The 17,654-nt window shown below is 41.2% G+C and overlaps 1 protein-coding gene across 19 annotated transcripts in view; it reads right to left on the bottom strand.

Moving 5' to 3' along the window:
* Positions 1-16,918, bottom strand: part of slmapa (sarcolemma associated protein a) — a 76,096-nt gene extending 59,178 nt beyond the window's left edge. For 9 of the 19 annotated variants that reach the window (XM_037749401.1, XM_037749087.1, XM_037749646.1 and 6 more), the window contains exons 1-2: positions 16,477-16,917; positions 14,719-15,144 (exon numbers count right to left, since the gene is read on the bottom strand). In XM_037749401.1, the coding sequence (XP_037605329.1) occupies positions 14,719-14,916 (198 nt within the window). In that variant the 5' untranslated portion in view covers positions 14,917-15,144; positions 16,477-16,917. Of the gene's footprint in view, positions 1-14,718; positions 15,145-16,476 lie in introns of all 19 variants that reach the window. The other 10 variants (XM_037749835.1, XM_037750043.1, XM_037749960.1 and 7 more) reach the window with 3 other exon arrangements.
* Positions 16,919-17,654: the final 736 nt, after the last annotated feature.

Genomic DNA, 17,654 nt, shown 5'->3' with positions numbered 1-17,654 from the left:
TGGTTGGCGATTAAAACACCCGGCCGCTAGAGAGTTTTCATTCTTCTCATCAGTTCATCACTCCTACTCCCGTATTGACTTCTTTTTAATCAGCAACTCAATTATTTCCCAAATCCCAGACATACTAATACACCCCATTACCATCAGCGACCACACTCCCGTCTCCCTCACCTGGAATTTTGACCATCCTCACAAACCATCCAACAGATGGTGATTTAACACATCTCTGCTGGATGACCCCGATTTTGACAATTACATCAAGAGAGAGTGGGCCTCCTTCCTTGACATAAATGAATCACCGGAAATAGCACCATCACTACTTTGGGAAACAGGGAAAGCAGTATTACGAGGACAAATTATATCATATTCCACACACACAAGAAAAAGAAAGACAGGGAACAGGAAATATACTTAGAACAAAAGATTAAAGAACTACAGAACATAAACGCAAATAATCCTACAGCACAAATTCTAAATGATTTACGAACATACAAACTCCGACTGAATGATCACATAAACAAGAAAACGCAATTCCTCCTACACAGACATGAACATTTTGAATACAGTAATAAATCAGGAAAATATCTGGCCAACCAAATCAAAAGAAACAAAGAAAAAACAACAATTTCAACAACAGTGAACTCAGCAGGGAAGACCGTACAAACACCTGCAGAAATAAATAAGACCTTTCAAGATTTTTATACAAATTTATACTCATCAATACATAAACCAAGCCAAGAAGATATTAACTCATTCCTCAACAATATTGATTTACCCAAACTTTCCGAAGACCAAGCAAATACACCTGACAAACCATTTACAATAACAGAATTCTATAACGCACTCAAACTCATGCCCAACAATAAATCACCAGGACCCGATGGCTTCCCTGCTGAGTTCTACAAACACTTCTGGAACACTCTAGCCCCCATTTTCAACAGACTAACTACTGAAATTAAACAAAATTCCAAACTTCCCATCAACATGAACACTGCCATAATCTCTCTTTTACTCAAACCAGATAAAGACCCCACCTCCCCATCAAGTTACCGCCCCTTATCTCATCAACACAGACACAAAAATCATTAGCAAAGCATTAGCATCACGCATTGAAACAGTTACTCCATCTCTCATCCACTCAGACCAAACTGGCTTTATCAAAGAAAGACACTAATCCAATAATTTACGTAGACTTTTTAATTTAATCCATTACACACCACACACAAATACACCAACAACAATAGTTTCTTTAGACGCCAAAAAAGCATTTGACAAGGTAAATTGGAAAATTGTATTTTCTACATTAAAAACATTTGGTTTCGGTGAATCATTTATACACTGGGTTAGGATTTTGTACACTTCACCAATGGCCACCATCACCACCAATGGACTAACATCACAACGCTTCACTTTGCACAGGGGTACAAGGCAAGGATGCCCACTCTCTCCATCTTTATTCACAATATTCATCGAACCACTTGCAGCAGCCATCCGTCAAAAAGTAAACATCACAGGAATCCAAACAAACAATATGCATCACAAGATCCGCATTTATGCAGATGACATTCTACTTTACTTACAAAATCCTTCATCTTCATTACCCGAAACCATCCGCCTCATAAATACTTTTTCTAAAATATCTGATTACACTATCAACTGGTCTAAATCCACCATTCTCCCAATAAGCCCTAATAGTTGGGATGTGGCAGGTCCAACACCACTCACCTTTCTGAGCACTGGTAATATCACATATTTAGGAATCAACATTTCCCCCAGGCTGTCAGAGCTAGTCCATCTCAACTTCAACCCACTTCTAAAAACAGTAGAGGACAACCTTCAACGTTGGATGAATCTACCCATATCCCTCATAGGCAGAATCGCATCTATCAAAATGACCATATTACCAATGATAAATTACCCATTCTCAATGATCCCAATCATGCCCCCTCCCTCCTGGTTCAAATCTTTAGACTCGATCATCTCAAAATTCTACTGGAAAAACAAGACACCTAGAATCAAACTACCCACTTTACAAAAACCCAAAGCTCAAGGAGGTCTGGAAGCACCAAACATTCTCCATTACTTCATTGCCAATCAACTACAATACATTCACAAATGGACCAATCCCAACCAATCTGACAACTCCTGGAGAGATATAGAACAAACACTATGTAAAGACATCCATATTTCAGACCTACCATTCATCAGTCGCTCCATCACACATCATCCGTGTTTCAAAAACCCCACCATAGCTACAACTCTGACAGCCTGGTGGAAATTTCACCAAATGACTAACACCACAATCTCACCTAACAAGCACACTCCGATCTGGAACAATCCTGACTTTTTAATGAACAGAAAGCCACTAAATTTCTCATCATGGATCAGTAAAGATATCACACACCTCAAACACATCTTCCACAATAATACTCTGGTCTCATTTCCTTTTTTGGTACAGAAGTACGGCATTGGGGAGAATCACTTTCTAGAATTCCTACAGATTAAATCATCTATTCAAGCCAAAATCAACATTAAAGCATTTAACTCAGATCTTCCCCCACCAGCATCAGAATTGTTTAACATCACCTCTAGAAAAAAGCTACTATCTAAAATATACAAGATAATTTCCACTTCCAATCTAATAATATCCATCCCGTCAATAAAATGGGAACAAGACCTATAACTTATCCCCGGTGCCAACTTCTGGACCAAAATTTGCCAAAACATCTTCTCTATATCCACCAACACAAACATACAACTCATCCAGTACAAGATCATTCACAGAGTACACTACACGGGAAACGAGAATGTTTCAAATGGGTTTTACAGAATCAGAAATTTGTCCGCACTGCACACAAAACACCACAGACACCTATATGCATGCCACATGGGACTGCACACCAATCAAACAATTCTGACGGGACATCACTGACAACCTCTCTCTTCTTCTGGACTGCCACATCCCACTCTCCCCTTCCCTCTGTTTACTGGGAGACATATCCAACACCAACCTTAACAACACATCCAGCAGACTACTCTCCATAGCACTAACCATCGCCAAGAAAACTATCCTCATGAACTGGAAATCAAGACACAAAAACAATATTACACTTTGGAAAAATCTATTAATCGATTACATATCAATGGAAAAATTATCTGCCTCCATAAAAAAACAAACCGCCGACTTTGACATAATCTGGAATCCATTCATCGACACCCTTAATTCATAATTTCCTCACCAATTTCACTCATCACGTCTTTTTGCATGTCAACCATCCACAATAAACATACAACCTGTCACCCAAAAAAATATATATATATATATATATATTTTATGTGTGCGTCATTCCTTTTTTCCCCTCTCTTCTCTTCTCTAAACCTCTCCCCTTACCAATACCTCATTTGTGTAGGGGTGTGTGTGTGTACAGTAGTGCGGCAGCGGCGCTGTCCCAGGCACTGAAACGGGGGAGATGGAGACACACAGACAGAAGAACACGACAGCCTGCTGCGCCGCCCTGCAAAGCTTTTACCTTCGAATATTTCTCACCGAAGCTTCGAAGCCCAAAAAATGGTATTCAGGACAGGCCTAAATGTTATCATGATGTGGTCAAATTTAATCTTGCAAAATGTAGTTTTTGGCAAGAAACTTGAATATATGTGTATGATGAAGTATGTTTGATTTATTGTTTTACTTTTGTTTTTTATCGTGGTATTGAATTGGTGTCAAAAATTGTGGAATTTCACTGGTATTGGTATTGACTACTAAATTTCTGGTATCGTGACATCTTTATTGAATTTTTTTTTTTTTTAATTAATACAGGATTAATGTTTCCTTTTACTCTCAATAGAAGGTATCCAATGAAGGCAAAATGCCATAAAATGTCTTTTTCTAGGACATGTCCCTCTGCTGTGTCTCAAATCTTGGCATAAAGTTTGTCTGTCATCTGCTATTTCAATCAAATCTGTATTTTTTATGAATAAAATATGTGTCCTTATTTAGAAGCTGGAGTTTATTCTGGTCAACATGTTCTTCTGTCCTTTTGACGACAACCTTCTTACCAGGCTGAATAATATTTGGCTGCGGTTGGTATGTTAATGCCTTCCAAGGTTAAATCGTGTATTATTAAATGAGGCAAAGGATTTTGAACCTCTTCCTTTGTTATAAATTGCCTTTTTGAAATACTTTCTAATCAATTACAAAAGGAGGTAAATTCAACACAAATTATATTCCTATAGCTTTGTGAAACTGCTGCAGTGTCTGGAGAAGTAATTTTGCTGTAATTTAACCAGTTACTCTAAATTTAAAAGCCACGGGCCAGGATTTAGCATCATGTGTTCTGGTGGCTTGTGGTGACTTTTTACAACAAGCTCATGAAGGCAGACTGTGTCGACAGCATCCTCCTTTCTGTCTGAGGAAGTGTTGAAAAAGTTGAAGTTGAAGACTCAGGATGAGTTGCTTCACCAGATAGTAGAATAAACCTGGTTCACCTGTCGACTGGAGTTTATTCTGGTCAACATGTTCTTCTGGCTTTTCGACGACAACCTTCCTACCAGGCTGGATAATGTTCCGCTGTGGTTGGTATGTTAATCTGCTCTAGATTCTAGGTTCACAGGATACTTTCACTGATTTAGAAACCAATAAGATATGTAGGAGTAGAGCTCCACTTTATGGTTGGTGGAGAAAAGAGTGATGGGAGGCTTTAACACCCCCTGTACTCTTAAAAGAGCATTGCTTCTAACGGCTTGCATCGTGTACGAACAAGTTATGAAACCTGCCTCTAGCTCAGGACGCTTGAGTATAATGTTCCAGATAGTTAAAGTGTCACCTGTCAAATACTCACACCTCCAATAGAAAATAGGTGGAAAAAGGTGGAAATGAAGACATAGAAAATGGAAGAAAAATGTTATAGATTTTTCCACATTACATGAGACTGAAGTTTTATGGTGACCTGATGAAAAAAGGTTTCTGCTTGAGGGCAGACGTGTGGATTAAAAATTGTTGATGTTTTCCGTAAGAAAACAACAAAATCTTAAACTTGCATGTTTTGTATCAACGCCAAAAATCCAGCATCGGACCAGCTCTAATTCTTTCCCTTCTGTAATCTACATGGCTGGGTATTGAACTTCAATACTACAAAAATAAGTGATATACCTCCATCTCCAACTCTTGGCCAGGCACTGTGACCTCTGACCCTTGACATCCTTACCAGTGGCTGCTTGTAATGTAGGAACTGAAGCACACTCTATCAGTGATTTCACTGCAAATCACAGAGTTAACAGCACATTTAGCTAAAAGAATAAACAAATGGAAAATAGTCGACTGTACTCGTTTAACTTCTAATTAGGGGTGGGTGAAAGAAAATAGATTCACAAAAGAATTGCCACACCAAAAAATGATTTTTGTAATAACATTATGATGACGGAGCAAAAAAGGTGTCAACTGTGTGGCAGAAGATTGTAAGATGCTTCAAAATTAATGCAGTTCACGTTTTTTTTTTTTTTTATATAAAAAAGCTGCATACTATCACACTTTTCTCTGCTTTTTTCCTGTTCGTCAGACAGCAACATTCATCAAGACCAGTTGTCTTACCTGTCAGTTATGTTTAATATTGCAGTTCAGCGGACAAAAGGACACAAGTGAATGGTTTGGCACACAGTGCACTGGAGTAAGAGCACAGAAATAGCGCCATCCTTTACATTTACTGAATCAATCAATCTTAATGTGACAACAAGAATTGAATCATGAGATTCCCACAGATTCCCATGCCTTTCCTCTAATGCTCCATCCTGGTGTCCGGCTGCGGTGTCTGGATGCAGTATTCCTATCACTGAACACACATGAGCACAATGCCAGAGTGGAGTTTGCCAGGGTGCCTTTTCTTGCCAACAGTGTCTTATTCCTTCACACTCGCACAGATATAAAGAGAGTTACAGAGCTGTGTCCTGTCTGTGTGGAACAGCGTTCCTGTGCTGTGTTGGTATTCAGATTGAGGCCATTACCATACCATGAAATACTGATACCAGACAACAGCTCTGCTCTGCTGTCAGCACTGCTCTCCACCGGCTGCCTGGTTGACTGACTGATTAGCTCTCTGGTTGTCTATATATCACACATCAGCTACCCTCCCTGCAAAAACAGACTAAAGAGGCTGGTGAATGATCAGGGTCCCAGATTTACTTTTTGGTCGATCTGCCCACGGCTGGTAAACTGAAAAAATGTACCAGCCAAAATATTTTCAACCTGCCATAAAACTGCGTAAGATACGATGTCATTAAAAACGCTGCAGTTCATTGTCTTGGCATCGCCAATCTCTCCCCCTCTTTACAAGAAAATGATGCTCAATATGTGTAGAGAGCATAGGCTTCATAACGAAAGTTGATCAAACTGATAAACCCCCTGAATGTGGCCTGTGTCTTACAGTAGTGATGGCACTCTGTTGCAGTGAGCCTGTAGCAGTGAAGATGTATGTTTTGCAGCAGCGGCTTGGGACGGCAGTAGGACTGAAGCACTTCCAATAACACCCTGGGCTGATAGCTGCATGAATTGCCATTCTAGTCATACAGCTATATGCTGATCCACCCATAGTCAGTAAGTTTGTGCTCACTGACTGACAGTGAGTGTTAAGAGGAGTGGAAAAATGGTTGTAATTCAGAGTATATATGGCTCCCCCTGAGGCCTTCAGCAATCTAATGACTTATCTACCGTAGGGTGTGTGTGTGTGTGTGTGTGTGTGTGTGCGTGCGTGTGTGCATGTGTGTGTGTGTGTTCTCATTAGAAGCTAATAACACTGAAATACACTGGCTATAACATAATCTTTCACCCAGCACAATCACTTGATGAGCATCTACAGTATATGATGAAAGATCAGGAAAATGAGTAGTTGTTGTAACAAGATCGTAACACCCAGGTCTGACAGCTGCATGAATTGCCATTCAAGTACTTAAATCATTCACTTTTACTTAAATCAACACCAATTAAGTAAGAAGAAGGGGAAAAAGGAAAACCGCAAACATGTCCGCCAAAATGTTTCAGGATTAAAACCAGCCAAGTGCTTTCCAACAAATTAAGTTTGAACGAATGAAAACCAAATACATAACTTGTCCAAATTATTTTAAATGCAACCCACGTAGCCTAATCCTTAATAACATTGCAGAGCTTTCCATAAGCGTCGGCCAAACAGCCGACTGCTCATTTAAGTCCAGCCAGTTACTTTATTATATCAATTTTTGGTTCCAATAAAATAGTTTTGATTAACAAGTTGCAATTCGTTATGAATGTATTTTTAACAAACGCCAGCCTCCGCTTCAAATCAATGCGAGCATGATGATAGAGAAAGGCCCTGTTCAGAGATCCTCATCCTCAGTGCTCCGATCGCAAGTGGACAGCTCTAAGTACAGGTGTGAACGCGCTCAAGGCGCATTGAGGATGCATTGAGATTGGATCTTTCAGACCACATTCAGAGGTGGTCTGGGTCACATATGGCCACATTCTTCTAGCAGTGTGTACGTGAATGTGTCCTGGGCCACATTAAGGACCGCCTACTCAACTGATGTCCCGCTGGGATCCGCGGAGTCTCACTGTGCTCCTCATGTCAGTTGACGGGCAGACGCGAGCGCTGGTCTGCCTCGCAGCATGGAAACGGCCCCTGTGCTCTGCTGTATTCTGTCGGTACAACTACATTTTATTAAAATATATCTTATCTATAGGCTACATAATCTACAGACTAGGCACGCAAAGAGCATTATTATCATACTGTAGGAGATGTGTTGGTGTTTTTTTTCCAGTGCTCTGCACGGAAGTGACGCCCGCCCACTCGCTCTCTCTCATTCCCGATTCTCTGAAGCTATGTGCCCCGCTGTTGCCTGGAAAAGGCAGCGGTGCCGGCGGCACAGAGGTCCCCGGGGAACGTCGGTGCAATAACCTTGTATTTTGATGTTAATAAAATTCATGAATATGTAGGATATTACCACTGACATTCATGTAATATTACGTCGCAACGTCTGCTGTATTAGCCATGTGTTTACTACATGTTTATTTGCATATAGATCTGAGGGCTGGCTGAGGGCAACGGGGCATGCAGATCAGAGTGACATTTTACAAAAACTCCCGCAGGAGTACAAGGCACGGCCCGTTGCTCCTATACAAAGAATTTTGAGTTGGGACAGATCTTTACAGATCAAATATTTAAATTTTTCCAGAAGGTGCAAATATTAGTTTGTATTTCATAAAACTTGACAGCTTTAATCCACATGTTAAGTATTAGTAACACATGCTTGCATACATCACTGACCAAGAAATTAAAATGTAAGCCTGAATCATCCATCAACATTCTTCACACTTGCTTTATGTCTAACTGCCTTGCTGAAATTGAAATCTTAAAAAAACGTAAACATATGATATTAACCATAGTTTTACTTACATTGCATTTAATTCCCATCACATTGGAATGTTCTCCTTAAAGGGACTGTTTGTAACTTCTTACACGTATAAATCACCCGGGTCGGTGTCCCATGTGCGCTCGTGTGTGGCTACGCTCTTCAGACAAGACTCCAACACAAACTACACGGAAGCATCAAAACCGCAAAGTTATATCTAGTGAAGCCCGTCTTGTAAAACAGTGTTGGCCGCGGTCGGGGGACGCGGGGGAGACCATAGCTTTGGTCTCCAGGGCCGGAGTCTCTTCTGTACTCTGCTCCGCTCAGCTGCCTGCCTGCCTGCCTTCACTCAGCTCGCTCCACCTCACGTGCATGCGCGCTCACTACACACTGCAGAAGACTGTGTAGCTCTGAGAATATCTAGTGAATGTACAGTGGACTTTTGTGCAGAAACAAATGCTGCAGCTCCTCCAGACCAACAGAGGTTTTCTGTGTCTTGTGAAGTGACGGGGCTCCGCAGCGAGAAAAATTATCGTCTCCGACCGGGTGCCGGTGTCTCCCTCCGACCGCGGTCAGGAGGTTGAAGCAGGAAAAGCCAACACTAGGATCAGCACTGATTCATGGAGAGACCTCCGTCTGGTCAGCTAACATTACTGCCAAGCAGGTGAAATATAGAGTGATATTGTGGTTTTAGCTGACGTGTGTCGCCTCACTGTTTGGAGCGATGCTCGTTCATGTCTATTTAGAGCAAGCAAGCGCGAGCCCAACGCTGACTTTCGTTTCATTCTTACAAACAGTCCCTTTAACAGGCACAGAGCTAAACTGTACATAACTGACCATGGAACCTTTATAAAGTACAAAAAAACACTAGAAATATAAAATGACAAGGTTTGTTTTCACCTGGCAGGAGGGATATTCCCTCTGTGGAGCCCAACACAGGCTTCTACCTGCTGACTGGTATTTACACCTGTTCAAACCATGAGGCTTCAAGCTGATAAGGCTTTCTTAAACCATTTATTCATCCTATAATTAAAGTCTGGGTTTCCCCTGCATTCTTTTCACTTCTCGACTCTAAATCCTCTACAGAGGGCTGACCAAACGTGACATTGGCCTGCAGAACAATGCTGCAGACCCTGATGTGAGGTATTGTACGGGGCGTGTAGGCCGCCAGCAGGGAAACAAGCAGGACAAAAAAAGACAAATTTAGCTCCAACAGTCTCACACAGAGCTGCAACACTGATGCAGCAGAATGTACACTTGCTAGTAGAGTATTAATGAAGAAGGAAGAGGCATGATTCAACATTTTACCTTCCAACTATCAGACACTAACCTGCTAGTATAAATAAACTCATCAGCCATACGCTTCACCAAAACCAGTATTTTGACTTTTTCTTGTAACATTCGCTTAACCATGGTTATAGGTAATAACAAAAGTGTCTGTTTTACAGATCAGTGTCAGGGCTCCGTAGTTCTAACGTGTTACAGCTACAGTATGTCCTCCAGAACGATAAACCTGGTCTGATCCGGTCAACTGGCGCATGTTAAGATTCAGGGTAAACACCCTCTCTGGATGGATGAATGAATGACTGGATAACTTAAGTGATACAGCTGTATCACAGAGATCTCCACAGTAAGTACAAATCTGGTTTAATCTGCTACGTATCTGCCTGAGCACACCACCGACTTACTGCTGTTTAGAGGTTTCTGAGTGGTCTTACCGATAGGCTGGTTGGTTCTTTTAATGACAATTACTGACAGCTACAAAAATGCCCTGTCTCAAGTATGATGCAAGAACGAAGCTTCTTATTTAGCATTTCAAGTCCTTTTCACAGTTGTTTGCATATGTGTTCTTATTTAATGTGGTTTTTTTTGTGATGTTTGTGATGTAACCTTGAGTTACCATAACAAGACACTGTATCCGGTCATTACAGGAAAAGCACAGGTGTTAACATAGGGATGGCTCAGATCCATTATGGTAAGTTCACGCTACGAGAGTTTCAGAGTCGTCAGATCGCTGTACTGTTCACACTACACAACTTTCTGTCTTTTAATTGTGAGTCTGTAAGTCGTTGTGGTTTTCCCACTACATGACTGACCGCTGACACACTACAAGATCTTTCACCAGGAGGAATCCCCGATGAGGTCTCCAAACTACGTTTTGTCATGAAAACACACGTGAGAAATACACGGTAAATGACGTGATACCATACGGGAGACACATTGCTGATGTTGTCGTTGCCACATGTGTTCACAAAATAGCCTTGTTTCAACCAGTTTCCACACTCTTTTTTACTATTTATTCCTCTAGGTGCAACAACAACTTTGCTCCGTGTTGCAAATGTAACACATACAGTAAGTTCCTACTGGTACAGGCGACCCCTCCTCCCCCAGGTTTCTCCTCAACCCGTATCTCACGCTCTCATTGGCTGTGTAGCTCGTGGCCAGAGTCCCCAACAGGTCCATATTGAGCATGTAAGATATCTGGAATGTGTCTGCGGGGCATCGGCGAGCCTCTTGGCTCGTGTCTTTGAGCAGTTCACAATGACACTTGAGCGCCGATGTGCGAACGGCTGCAAAGATCTGTTATTTAGCAGGAATGTAGCACAACGTGTAAGTGAAAGCAGTGCTCTGGTTGTTTAAATGTGAAAGTGCAATGAAAATATTTTGTCCCCAAAATCAATGAATAATCGTGATAAATAATCGTGGTCTCAATATTGATTAAAATAATCGTGATTATCATTTTGGCCATAATTGTGCAGCCTTACTGTGCATTCAACATCTACATGTTGATCTCCATGTTGATAAAGTTGTCTAAAATTTTTTGGGCATTTAGCATGGTTATATCGTTTTTGTCTTGTCTTGTTTTCATGGAATGTAAACAGACTTCAGCTGGGTTTGACATATGGCCGGTCTGTAAAAAAACCCAACTTCTGGAGTCTTATCGACAAAAACTACATATCATTGTTTATCACATTTCAATCTCAAAGTTACGGAGGAAGGAAGAAGTAAGCGACCATAAATGACACAGCACTGACATCTCATCTGACTGTCTGTCTGTCTGAGAAACTGCCTGACTGGTCCTCTGGTTGGACTGCAGCCTGTCTGATTGGCTGGATCTCAGCTCCTCTAGCACAGTAGTTCCAAAACGGAGGTCCCAGGACCTCCAGGGTTAAGAGAGAAGCAGCTGGGTCTGATCTGACCTTCCCATGATGACTGCTGCTTAAATAAGAACACACTTCATTATTTCCTCTAAAAGCCCTTCAGATATTCATCCCACCAGCTGTGCTCATGTCAATTAGTTCATCCTTCCTTCCTTCACAGTAGTCGGTGTCAAGGCAACGGTCCCACAGGGAGGCTGTGACATCAGCAAGCTACAGTACATAACATGTAATCACAGTGTTATAGGTCTCAATCCTTAATCACAATTCAGTCTGGCTGCAGAACAATAAAACTGAGCAAATATAAAAGACATGATGTCATCATGTTGTGATTTTTCCAGCAGCTCCAGTTGAGTCTGAGACGTGAGCATGATTCAGTGATCTCAGAGTTTCTCAGAGACCTTAGTGGGATCTCTCCCAGTCTTACAGTAGGAGTAGACCCTGCTCTGATGTACAGAGAGATAACATCAATAATAAAGCAATCTGCTGGATCACTGAGCCGACTGATTGGTTCATCAATCACAGGATGCGACCAATCACATCTGTTTCTCTCCAGCGCACACTTATCACACAAAGTCAAGATGGAGGTGAAAACTGCTACGCACAAACGCCATCACAAAGTGTCAATATGTGCAGTAAAACACATGTTGCAACAGTTTCCATTGACATTTTACCTTATTCTACTTTTGGATCCTGCGTGGTATTCAGATCACCAAGCTCTCAGTCACAGCGCAGAACAATTCAGGTGAAAGCAACAAACTCTGTTTCAATATATTAGAGCAAAGTGAAACTGTTGTCTGGTTTCTGAACAAACTGCAGACTCATGTGACAAAAAACGTTCTTACTACAAGAGGAAGCTATGGTAATGAGGTATTGGTTAGGCAAGCCAGGTCTATGTGCTTATCTTTCTGTGTGCGTGTGCGTGTGCGTGTGCGTGTGCGTGTGTGTGTGTGTGTGTGTAAGAAAGAGAAAGAGTGAATACTGAGCCACGTTCATTTAACAATCTATCTGTATATCAAAAAGTATCACATATATCAAAAACCTGATGTAAATCAAGTCCAAAGTCTTGTGACACATTTAAAGTTTGGCTGATGTTAGGGGTGTGCCATATTTTTCATGATGATGCCGGTATAATAAATATATAATATGCTAAAAGAAATTGTGATGATGCCAATATTACTACCTGTTGACATAATGATGTCATACATCTACGCAGTACGCACAGCAGCAAGTATGACTGAGAGCGAAATTGCTACCGGCTCCACGGTGGAGCAGTTAGTCCCAAAAAGGGGAGCGACCTCAGTAGTGTGCAACAGTAGCGCCAAGTAAGAGTAAAAGAGCTATGAGTAAGTAAAAGTCTGCTAGCCGCTAGGCTGATCTATGCAGTGTAAAATGCCATAGGCTTAAGCTCGTTGTGACTAGGGAGGACGGTGAGGTTCAAGATTGGCAATTTAACCCCTCGGTCACAAAGCACCCAGATTTACTGAATCCTTATCTAAACGTGACAAATAATTAAAAATATGTTAAATATGGTTTAATCTGCTCACATTGTAAAGTGTTTCACACCTTTAAAAAGTCTTTATCCAAAAACAGGTGTTGCAGAAGAGGGTCCTTTAGTACTTGGGCCAACAGAGTTCCTAGTGTCTATTCATTCAACACTTGTGAAGTCTTTCTTATATGATTGGGCTTCTTTAACACTGCAAGTTATTCAGAGCAAGGTTCATTATACAAAAGTGCACGCTCAGCCCTTTACTGAGGCATAATGACCTCTGGTGATAATAACAAAAATAATGTATCCTCTTTGAATCCTAAGTGCCAATAAATCAGTGGTGGTGAATCTATGCTTGTGTGTATTTATCCCTGAAGAGAGGAAGGATGACGCTGCTGGTGTCATTATAAATAGCGTGTGCTGTGTGTGCACACACACACACACACACACACACACAAACACAGGGTATTTCAAAGTCCCTGCATGCCACATAGTTGGGTTAATCCTGTGGTTGTCTCGGCCTGTTCAACCTGTTCTACAGAGAAACTGCAGACACACTGAAGCTACACAACGACAGATGCTACAACGCACAGATCTGATCCGTCTGCTTCACGTCTCAGACCTGTGGATTTTAAAGAAATTACAGGCTGGTTTCCCAGATAAGGATTAAGTCTAGTCCTGGACTGGACTAAAGACATTCTTCAGTGGATATCTGCATTGAATTTTGTTTAATCCAGGACTAAGTTTAACCCCTGCCTGGGAAATGAGCCAACAATCACAACCACACAACAATGAGGATGAGCAGGGTTAGTTTAAGATTTTGCCTTTAGCAGCTGAGTGGTTATAGCGCGTGCCATGTAACCACAATGTCCAGCCTTGGGATCTTTGTTGCATGTCATACCCCTTTCTCTCTCTCCCTCATTTCTACACTGTCCTCTATCAAATAAAGGAAAAAATGCCAAAAAAAAATGATCTTTAAAAAATAAAAAAGATTTTGCCTTTAGTGTTTCCAAAAATATAAATTTTATTTTCAAGTTATTTGTGAAATTAAATGGTGCAGATGAGGATGAGATGAAGACGTGTTTCACTAATCTGGGCAGAAAAAAATAGGACCTTATTTTTAAACAAATGGGAGCCAGATGTCCAACGTAATATTTACTGTATCTTTTTGTTTAAAATGTGAAAATATCCCAGACAGACAACATATATTGGTTTTAGAATAGCTCATATTTAAGTCTCACAGGTAGCTTGTCAATTGGACAGGGTTTCGCTAGACTATGTTCAAGTAGGATGGATATTTAAAGTGGGTGGAAAATAAAGCCAGAATCGATCTAGACTTTATTTTTTTCTGCTTTTTTTCAGCTTTACTCGCATGAGGAACAGCATCTGTGTCTTTCTACCCGTAATCCCTTGAGTTTTGGGATCATTTCCTGTACTCAATTGGGATTATGTATTACCCACTCCCAAGTACAGTGTTGGATACGTCTATCGGAGGAAACACTCCAAAGTTTGATGTTTCCCTCCAAGCATACTTGATGTGAACTCACCCTTAAACAAACTGAATGTGTTCAGGCCTGAGCAGAGTTCACACTTGAAGATTTACACCAAATTCCTCTGAAAAGCTAGAAGGAAGTCACTCCTGTGGGGAAAGTACAGTAACAACTTGTCAGCTTAGTCATTATGATCTTCTCTTACCTTGCCGGTCTTGTGGTCGAACCAAACCAGGGCATGATTCCTGGACAGCACCTTGCAGTCAAAGGTGGCGTTGTTCTGGGCCGGCCGACACCGAGCCACCGACCTGCCGATCTTGACTGGCTCATCCAGGTACACATGCCGCTCCTGGAATGGGTGCGAGTTGGGTCGGCAGGCGAACACAGCCAGCGCCGAAGGCATTGATTTTGGCTTAAGAGTGTTACTCCAACCAGACACGAGGGACAAGTTTTCTTGATCCAGAGTGGCAGTCTTCTGTTGCAATCCACAATGAATAATCTACAATATCCGTGGCCTATATGTAGGCCGAACTGTTAGTCCTCTAAGTTCCTAGGCACTAACTAATAAACATTGTCCACTGTGCCCAGCCCAGGCTGCACCGCTTTCCCACCTCGATTCAACAAGACTCTCCTGTGTTTGAAAAAAATGAAAATAAAAAACAAACCAACAGGTATAAAAAAGACAAGACATTCCCCTCACTGCTCACTGACTGTCCACCAAAGCTACATAACGATACTTATATATCTGACAGCAGGCACTATGTACAGACCACGTTGTGCCATGTGTCAAGACATACATGACTGAGTATAGCACTGACAGCCTGGAAAACAGCCTCCCACGTCCATCAAACTATTCCAGCACTGAAGCAGGCTGAGGGGAAGCCAGTCAGAGCCACCACAGACTTGATGTTCAGTACCCTTCCAGATAGCAACAGCTGGTAACTGTGACTACTAATTGAATGAGCTATCAATCAAGGAATCTATCTATCTTAATGTATATGGGTGAACAGTTAATAATAGTATTGCACCCTTTTATAGCTGTGTTAAAGTATTCTCTTGCAGCAAGCTGTAATGTATATCTGGAACAATGAACAATACTATTGTGTTAAGTCTTGTCTTGCAGCAAGCTGTGTTAAGTCTTGTCTTGCAGCAAGATAACAAACAGGGGTACACACCCCAATGTGCCAGTCGGTTTAGTAATGTGTCATCAAGGGGAATATCAACTCCTGCCCTCCAAGAGGCGATTCAGAGTCCCTTACATTTAACCTGCATCAGGCTAAAGAACAGGCTTTTGTCCATCAGTCCATCTTGTTGCTAAATTATAATTAATGTGCTGTTAAAGACATGTCAATCCAGAGGACAGATGGTAATTTTGTAATGGGTTATGTATGAATAATGGTGATGTGTGTTGTTTTTGTCTGATGGGTCTCACTTGTCTGTCTGTCTGTCTGTCTATGGTAACAGTATGTCTATTGTATGTGTACTTTTTCTCAAACTAAGCTGCCTATGGATGCAAAATGAATTTCAGTGCAAACTGACAATAAAGTTGTATCGTATCTAGTAATCTAGTCGGCATCTACAGACAATAATCTGAGTGACATTGTAGCCCCTGATCCAGGAGAAGCCTTAGCTAGCTACCTAAATTACCACTCCCTCCACAGAAACACCTATATGGTCTCTAACGACACCTAGCAGGACTGAAAACACCACCCTGAGTTATTATAAACATTAACCATCAATCAGGCCAGCTAAAGCACTTCAGTCTCCACTCTTCGTCTGGATTTAGTTTTGGGATTAGCAGCAGCTCTTCTTCTTGTGCAACTAAAATGCTAATTGGCTACTAGCTCGCTAGTGGACAGGCACACAGTAAGCTAAGCTAGGCTAGGCTAGGCTAATGACAAAAACTTCATCAACCACGTCCTCAAATGTTTCCTCCCACACCCATCTCAACCAGTTCGCTTACCGGGTGGAGGCGAAATGCCATCCCTGTTCTCCTGGAGCAAATACAAGCAGCAAAGCTAGCCCGCCTTTTGGCTGCTACTACGGAGCCCAACTGCAGAGCGAGCTGTTAGCATGGAGCTAGCAGCTAGCCGGCTAACTGACAGTCAGTCAGTCCGTCAGTTGGAGCAGTTAGTTAAATCAGATCAGGGGAGTTCCTGTGACTGCAGGTCTTCTCCTCTCCTCGCGCATCACAAGCAGAATAACAAGATTATCTTCCAGGGAAAAAAAATCCAAGTTGCGCCTGTCGTCGTCGGCCGTGTTTGTGTTTTGTCGAGGCGGGTGTTTGAAGTTAAAGCCGTCGTCTTCCTACAGTTTTTAGAGAGGAATCTAGAAGTTGTCCTCCTCCTCCGCAAGTCGCCGCCGCCATACTGTAACTAGAGAACACAGACTGGGGTGGTGCGTTCACGGCCTGCTGGGGTGCGTTCAGGGACCCCGAGTCACACAGCAACTCCACTCACACCGCTGAGGGACGACTCTGAAAATAACATACAAGTCTTTATTTTACATTTAAATATATGCAGATAATTTAAAAGGATAGTGTGGAAACCCATTTCTGCTTTTATTTATTTATTTGCACATATATAAAACTGCACAAGATCAACAAGACATACAGCTTTTAGTCTTCATTTTACATTTAAATATGTGCAGCTTATTTGATTTAAAGGTCCCATATCATGCTCATTTTCAGGTTCATACTTGTGTTTTGTGTTTCTACTAGAACATGTTGTAATGCTGTAATGTTAAAAAAACACTTATTTACACTTTATTTATTTATTTATTTATTTGCACATATATAAAACTGCACGATATCCAGTCAATGAAAAAAAAAACAAGAAATGTGTCAGGAGAAGTCAAGAAGCCACAGTCAATAACAAAAAAGAAAGAAAGATCTAAACTAACATAACTTTAAAAATACAACAAACATTAAACAACAACATCTGAAAATAACATAGTCTTCCTTTTACATTTAAATATATGCAGCTTATTTGATTTAAAGGTCCCATATCATGCTCATTTTCAGGTTCATACTTGTGTTTTGTGTTTCTACTAGAACATGTTGTAATGCTGTAATGTTAAAAAAACACTTATTTACACTTTATTTATTTATTTATTTATTTGCACATATATAAAACTGCACGA

The sequence above is a fragment of the Sebastes umbrosus genome, chromosome 1, assembly GCF_015220745.1.
Source record: "Sebastes umbrosus isolate fSebUmb1 chromosome 1, fSebUmb1.pri, whole genome shotgun sequence".
In the NCBI taxonomy this organism is placed as follows: Eukaryota; Metazoa; Chordata; class Actinopteri; order Perciformes; family Sebastidae; genus Sebastes; species Sebastes umbrosus.
This window is presented reverse-complemented; position numbering and strand designations above follow the sequence as displayed.